We start from the raw sequence: 8,203 nt of genomic DNA, 5'->3' as shown, positions 1-8,203 counted from the left end.
TTCTCCAAGTGAAATATTTCTACATGTGCTACATCTTGTGCTCATTGTGGCCAGTATTACAGAAATTCATTTGAGGCAAAGGCAAGATCATTTCTTGCCTAGTGTACGTGGAACTTCACTCCACTGGTATCAGAATGCAACCTACAATTCAACAACTGAACATAAAAGTGAAGAAGTCACATTGAATTAATTTGGCTTTCATATAGACTTCATGCACCTCTATTATTAGCATTTAAGGGCATTTCTTAAGTGTTACTTTAGTGTACATGTATATAATGTGAATCTATATTAAAATGGCAAATAGTTGAAGTCATTTTAGATCCAGCAATTGGGAAACAAATGTCTTCTATCCCAAAATTAATTCATAGTGTATTTTCAGCCTCCTGAATTTTCATAAATTCAAAAGCTTTACATATTTTAGCTATTTTAATTCTATTAGTTATTACAAATCTAAACATACATGAATTTGAAAAACTGGAGGAAGAATTAGGCAGCAGTATAACATCCTGGGTTCTTTTCTTTTATTACTGGTAAAATTAAAGGAATCTTTGAGGCTCAAAATAATGTTTGTGCAAAAGATTAGAAATGTATCAGACATTTACATCATCTGCAGCATAATGAGTGAACTATATAGTCATAGATAATGTACTTTGCAAAGAGACTGTAAAAGAACAAAAAAAAGATATTTGTGCATGAAACTTTCCAGATCCATTTTACAGCTGCTATTTTGTACAGCCCACATTCTATCAAAATAAAACACAAACTCGTGTTTCAAGGAGCCTGAAAGCGCATCTCCTACACGCTACAATATATTGTTTAGTTGACACAGCCAATCCCTAGTAAAATCTGTAACTCAGTGGAGATATCTGCCAACTGAACAGACACAGATGATGCACATAAGATTCAAACAGAAGGGCACTAACAATAAGCTTTTGCATATAAAACCATCCCTTAACAAGAGATTGTGCTTGAAACTACTTTATAGCTACAGTATTTTTGTTCATTATGTTTAAGAGGCACTGCATAAATATGAAGTGAGTCACCTAATGCACTTAATATTTCTCAATTGAGAACTATTGCAGCTTTACTCTATGTCTAGGTGCTGATTATACTTTGGTTTGCTTTACAGTAGTAACATTGCACTGGCAACACGGCTGATACTAAGAGGCAAGCTGGAGATACTGCCAACTGGAGGACCAAAACAAGTAGTTCACTCTTTTACTTCTTTTCATGCTTCTTGGTTAATTCCCCTCTTTCTAACTGCAGACTCACACTGCTGTTTACTCTCTTCTCCTTTTGTTGGCTCTCCTGAGAGACTTGCTGAACTGCCTGCAGGATGGCAGTTTGCACAATCTGTTTGCTGGCATTCTGCAGAGCAACTTCTTCTTGTTCATTTCCAGATTTCTCACCTACAAAAAAAAAAAGTTTGAAAAAAAGGAATTTAAGTATTTTTGCTACTTAAAATACATTAAAAGTAATACAGAAAAATTCTGTTAGCAAATTGTAAAGGTAAAGATTAAACAAGACACCTGCCATAACAGGAGGTGATCTAGAAAGGTGGATCTGTCTACAAGATTATCAGAGTCAACACAGCCTTCAGCAAGAATGAAGAGGGATGGCTTGTTCCTGCATAGATACACCACCTGAATGAAGGAGGGGGGTGTGCGTCAGATAGAAGAGCTACTCAGATATGGAATGGCTACATGTTTACTTGGTAGGTTGAGAGGATAGGAGCCTTCCACCAACCCTCCTGGACAACAATTTACTTGGGCTATGCTCTTGGATGAGGATATAGACTTAGCATATCTGACACATTCTCCTTTATTGCTATATAAGACTATGCTTCTAACAGTTTATTTACCTTTAATAACAAAAAAAAGCACCAAACCCAAGTCCTGCTGACATCTGTGTCAAAATTTCCATTGGCTTCAGAATTTGAATTATTGTAAGGTGCAAATTGATTAATCTTTAACAAACTACACCTGCAAATACATTTGCATAAAAACGTTACTGACCTGTTCTGTAAGTGCTGCTCATGATGGTGCAGATGTGTATTCCACTCAGGTGTGTTTATGCCTAGGGTACCAAGAGTTGGAGATTTTTTTTCCCTGCAGCAGTACCTGTCACTGTCAGGACAGTGTATACACCCTGGGTCTCCTCATGGCCCCTTCTGAGTCTATGTAAGGATGCTGCTAATTCCTAATTCCCCCATCTCAATTCATTTGGACCAGAGAGAGAAACAAAGACTCCAGGGAACAGAGGATGGAGGGTGGGTCATGGAATACACATCTGCACCCACATTTAAAAAGAACAACAGTTACAGAATGGGCAAGTAATTATTTTTTCTTCAAATGTGTGCAGATGTTCATTCCACTCAGCTGACTCACCCCCAGTATACACTTGGAGTCTAGTTAAACAATGACTATAATATTAATTTGCCAAAATTTTCATCTGGTCCTGATGCAGTTAGGATGGCATAGAGACGCATGAATGTGTATAGTGAGGACCACATGGTAGTCCTACAAATGTCCAATATAGGAACATCTCTCAGGATAGCAACTGTTGAAGGTGGAGCCCCAGTAGAATGGGCTGAGAGTTTGGAGAAGGAGTGTCAGCTATCCAATATGCTGTCGTAATCCAGGAGGTGATCTATCTTGAAATCATCTGCATTGAGACTACTTGCCCTTTCATACAATCTGGAGAAGACACAAAAAGACAAAGGTGATTGTCTGAAAGTTTTGGTCCTGACCAGATGGAAGGCAAACATTCACCTAACATCTAAGATATGTGGAAATTCCTCGTCATTATTAGAACATGGCTTAGAAAAGAAAACCAGACGTTCTAATGTCTGATTTAAATAAAAAACTGACACTACTTTGGTTAAAAACTTTGGATGTGGCCTCAAGACTATCTTGTCCTTGAAAAATATTGTGTAAGCATGGCTCATTATCAAAGCTCACAGTTCAGATACTCGTTTGGCTGATGTAATGGCTATGAGGAATATGGTCTTCTGTTTGGGCCAAAAGTAAGCAAATGCTCAAAAGCAGGCTCCTAAGAGCTGCCAACACAAAGTTAAGGTCCCAGGTCAGCACCACATCCCTAACAGGCGGAAAAAGGCCCATCACTCCCTTGTGAAAGCTAGTTCTGGCAACCTGGAGAATACCAAGCTCCTGGGACAAGGAGATAGATCACTGAGATTGCTGCAAGGTGAACTCTCAGGGAACTCATGGGAAGGTCTGAGGATTTCAGATTAAGATGGTTCTCTAAGATGTTCTGGATCCTTGCCTCTGAAGATTGTAGCTCATAACTAGGGGGACATATGGAAGACCTTTTCTCCTTAGCCATGTAAGTTGTCCTTGTTAACTGCTTTCTACTGTTAAGCAGAACCTCTTGAACTGCCAAGGAACATGACTTCTCTTTGTCTAGCCACTCACAAGCCATGCAGTGAGGTGAAGGCTCTTGAGGTCTGGATGCAGTTTGTGACCATACTGCTGTGGCACTAGGTCCTGGAGGAGAGGCCGAGGGTGAGGAAATTAAACTGAGAGACTGAAGTCTGAGAATCAGCATGTCCTGAGCCATTCCAAGTCTACGAGGATGAACCTGACTTGATCTTGTTTGTTTGTAAATGACTGGAGGATCAGGGAAATGCATACATTAGATCCAGTCTCCACACCAACAAGAATGTGTCGGTGAGAAAGTCTGGACCGTGGCCCACTTGAGAACAAAATGGATGATTCTTCCTATTGTCTTTTGCAGTGAACAGATTGACTCAAGGAACACCCCATGTTCAGAAGATGGATTTCAGCATCCTGTTCTTGAGAGACTACTTGTAGTTGTGGGAGAATCTTCTGTGGAGGAAATCAGTGTGCTGCAAAACTCCCAAAAGCTCATGTCTTCTTGACAGAGCTGAGTGGAGCAAGCCCCGCCCCCTCTTGTTCAGATAGTACAATGCAAAGATATTGTTGGTCCAAATTTGGTCCAACAAGCCCCCTGATATGAGAAAGGCAGACTCAAGACACTCTGCGAATAACTCAGAGCTCAAGGGCAATCTGCTATGCAGATTGGACTCTTCCTCCAACCAAAGCACTTGAGTTTTTGAGCACCCCAGCCTATTAGAGCGGTTGGGTGAGAAAAGGGAATGCCTACACATCCATTGTCTGGGGCCATTCACCACTCTAGGGAACATATTACCGCAGGCAGGAGCTTTTTAAGCCAGAAGAACTCATTATTTAAGCCAGAAGGTGGCACAGGAAGTAGTCTGAGCAACTAGGTAAATCCATAGCTGACTGCTAAGTTGGACTCTCTCACTTCACTCCTGAGCCCTACCTTTTTCCTGATTTCTGCCTTCCTGTCCTGTTCCCCTGGTTCCCGCCTTGTTCCAGATCCCTACTTCTCTGCCCTACCTACTGACTTTGGCTCTGACCCTTGGATTGACCTCTGGCTCTGACCCACACTTCTGATTCCTGGCTCCTGACTCTTGCAGCAACCATTAGGCCTGACCACCACTGGTCTGACCATCTACATCCCAGCCTATGACACCAATCTGTTCAGGTTGTGTCTGGGTGATAGATTTCAACCATGAGGCTGTGTGGCCCAGCAATCTCAGGCAAGTCCAAGCTGTGGTGGACAGATGAGATCTGAGGGATTTGCACAAGTCATGAATCATTTAAAACTTGTGAGGAAGAAAAGTAATCAAATTCATAGAATTCAGTAGGGTCCCAATGAACTTGAGCCTCTGAGTTGGAATAAATATAGACTTTTCCTTGTTCAGAAGGAGTCCCAGATGACTGAAAAAGCAGATGATTAACCTGATGTGGCACCAAACCTGATCCTGTGAAGAACCTTATACCAGCCAATCATCCAGGTAAGGGAACATGTGGATACTGCTCTTCCTTAAGAAGGCCGCCACTACCACTGTACATTTGATGAATACACAAGAAATCGAAGACAAGCCAAATAGAATTACCATGTCCTGGCAATGGCGGTTCCCCCAACCCCTCACCAGAAAACTGAGGAATCTCCAGTGATTGAGTAATACCACCACAGGGAAAATACGTATTTCAAAGATCAAAAGCAGCAAACCAACTGTTGATATCTAGCGAGGGGAGTATAAAAGCAAGGGTAAACGTGGTATCTCAGTTGCTTGAGGAACTTGCTGAGAATCTTAAGGTCCAAAATAGGTCTCAGTCCTCCCTTGGACTTGGCAATAAGGAAATAATGGCAATAGAAGCCCTGTCCTTGAAACTGCAGGGAAACTTTCTATATAGTCCTTAGAGTGAGTGGAGATTGAACTTCTTGAAGGAGCACAGACTTGTAAAATTGGTCTCTGAAAGGGGATTGGGGAAGGGGGACGAATAAGAACTGGATCAAATATCCCAGTCCCTTAGTACTTAGGATCCACTTGTCCAAGATTATGGTCTCCCAAGTGAGGAAAATCTGTCCCGAATGGGTGGTTGGGGGCAGGGGGAAGGGATGGGTAGATCATTGGTGGTTGCATTGCTGGTCTTGAAGAATTCATGAAAAAAGTTGTTTCCCTACAGCACGTTGAGGGCGATACGACTGGTTAGACTGGAACTGGATGCTCTCCTCTTCTGAGGCATCTGTCTCTTCCTAGGAGAGTCATAGTGCCTTGGGGGATAAAAGGGTTGCCTCTGATATCATTGAGAATATTATTGAGGAGGCTTATACTGACATTTCTTGGTGGCCAGGTGTAGGACACACACCGCCTTCCATCCCCAGAATGTGTGAGTCTTAAGAGTGCAACACCTCATTTGTGTTGTCTGAAAACAAATATTGACAGTAAAAACATAAGTCCTCAATAGACTGCTGAATGTCCAGCACTATCCAGGATTTACATAACCTTTCTCATTATAATTGCAGAGGCCACAGCCTTGGAGGAAGCATCTGCAATGTCTAGGGCAGACTAGAGTGAAGTCTTTGCCATCATTTAGAAGGCCCTGAACTCTTCCTTTGTATTGTCCAGCAATGTGTCCAGGAACTTTGACATCACCTGATAATTAAGAAAATCATGTTTCACCAGAAGGGTTGCTGGTTTACTATTCTCATCTGGAGTGAGGCAGTAGAATAAATCTCTCCTCCTAATGCATCTAGTCTCTTAGACTCTTTATTTGGGGGAGGAGGGATTGCAATTTCCCCTGCAGCGATCTCCCATTAACAAGTGTTGACAACTAGGGAGTTCAATGCTGGGTGGGAGTAAAAACACTAGAACCCTTGAGAAGGGACATCACTGTCAGAGTTAGAGATGCCGATGTGAGTCACAAAGTTTTCTCCAGTTGCAGAAGGGCATCATTAATCAGGAGAACTACCTTTCCCAGTGCAGATGCTTGGAGGATGTCCAATAACTTGTGGGTATTTTTCCTATATCAGTTCAGGTTCAATGTCCAGGGCTATAGCCATTCTTATAAGTAAGTCTTGGTAGAATTTAAAATTCTCTGGGACTGGAGAAAAGGAAGTCAGTACCTCTGAGTCATTCAGAGAGGGCAAAGCCAGAATTGTGGGGGCCAATGTAGCCTTTTAAGGCAAAGGTTGATCATCTGGCAAGGGCTCACCCACAAGAAGTGGTTCAGGAGGAGGGGTATCCTTCTGTATCTGCATCAAAGGTAGCTCTGGAGGTTCATCTGCCTCACAACTGGATGGGAGGGGGAATCTATCCTTGGAAAAGTGCTGAGGTCCTGACCTGAGGGAAAGAGATCCACCCCATCAGTCCCCTGAAGGCCATTGTGGGAAGGGCTGTGGCACAGTAGGCCAGTACATATTGGACCAGGATGGTCTTCCCTTACTATAAGAGTGGCTGTGCTCTCAGTACCAATTTTTATCCCCTAGCTGATGCTTGGATGATTTGCCTGACCCCTTTCATTGAGAATGAGATGAATGAGAGCTGGAGTCTTGACTCAGAATTTGATGAGTTCTTAGTGTAGTTCATGGGCATTGGTGGAGCGCACCCCAGTAGGACCACTGGATATCCCAATTTGTGTACTGACCAAGGAAGGGGAGGTACCATCAGTTACCGTAAGGGTGTCCTGGGATGCCTGGATGAATGGGTCCAGGACCAGGAAGGAGCATACCGCTGGTACTGATGAGCCTGATGGAGCCAGTCCCCACTCCAAAAAGCAAGTAGGCACCAAGCAAGTAAGCAAATAGGTATCAAGGTCAGAAGTGTAGCAGGCACTGAGGACAGAGGGGGCAATTGTACCAGCCCCACAGGCACAACGACCATGGACAGTGCCTGTTTCTTCATCAGTACTGGGGCCATAAGCATTTGTAAACTGGGTCCCGAAGTCAAAGGATGTGATGGACAGAGAGTCACTGTGGGTCCCAATGTAGAGCTCACCTCTTGTGTAAACAGAGATGCAGGCACAGAGAGACATAGCAGATCTGCTGCTGCCATAAAGGATTGCAGAGCAAAAGGCTACTGAAAGGGATGGCACTGCTACAGTGTTCCTAGGTGCCGAACTCGATGTCTGTCTCTCGGATGGCTCTGGAGTCAATAGTATCGTACCAGGATCCTCCCGCCTCATTACCGAGGAGACAGAAGTTGATGGTCCAGATCTACCTTGGGTACCTGGGTCTTGATGTCACTTAGTGCCTGTTGAGGATAATGAATTTCTCTTCAAGGTCTGCTGACTCTGATCTATTTTATGGGTCCTCTTATGGGGAACCCCAGAAGGTGAACGACCCCTTTCCCTTCTAGGGGTCTTCCAGAATTACCGCAGAGGTAGAGGATGCCTGATGATGGCTGGCCAAATGATCTGACGAAGGTCCTGGTGCTGAGGCAGGCCTCATAGTTAGGGACCTACCAAATTCACAGCTGAAAAACGTGTCACAGACCTGTGGAATCTGGTCTTTTGTGTGCTTTTACCCTATACCGGGGATCAGCAACCTTTGGCATGCGGCTTGCCAGGGTAAGCACCCTGGCAGGCTGGGCCGGGCTGGTTTGTTTACCTGCCACATAGGTAGGTTCGGCCGATCACAGCTCCCACTGGCCGTGATTTGCTGCTCCAGGCCAATGGGGGCTACGGGAAGCAATGCGGGACAAGGGATGAGTTCCCTCTAATTTTTCCCACACCTGTGTGGAATGAATATTGTTATGTGCACCAATATGGAGGTGATGTGTCACACATCAGCTCCATATTGGTGCATATAAAAAAAATTCATGGGGGGGGCAAGGGTTCGGCGTGTAAGA

General features: G+C 43.8%; 1 protein-coding gene across 1 annotated transcript in view; it reads right to left on the bottom strand.

The window, feature by feature from the left end:
- Positions 1-434: 434 nt before the first annotated feature.
- Positions 435-8,203, bottom strand: part of AKAIN1 (A-kinase anchor inhibitor 1) — a 29,379-nt gene continuing 21,610 nt past the window's right edge. Inside the window, exon 2 of the mRNA XM_050942209.1 lies at positions 435-1,409. Within this exon, the coding sequence (XP_050798166.1) occupies positions 1,219-1,409 (191 nt within the window). The 3' untranslated portion in view covers positions 435-1,218. The remainder of the gene's footprint in view (positions 1,410-8,203) is intronic.

The sequence above is a fragment of the Gopherus flavomarginatus genome, chromosome 2, assembly GCF_025201925.1.
Source record: "Gopherus flavomarginatus isolate rGopFla2 chromosome 2, rGopFla2.mat.asm, whole genome shotgun sequence".
NCBI classification, from domain to species: Eukaryota; Metazoa; Chordata; order Testudines; family Testudinidae; genus Gopherus; species Gopherus flavomarginatus.
The sequence above is the reverse complement of the archived record's forward strand: the minus strand, read 5'-3'. Positions and strand labels throughout refer to the sequence as shown.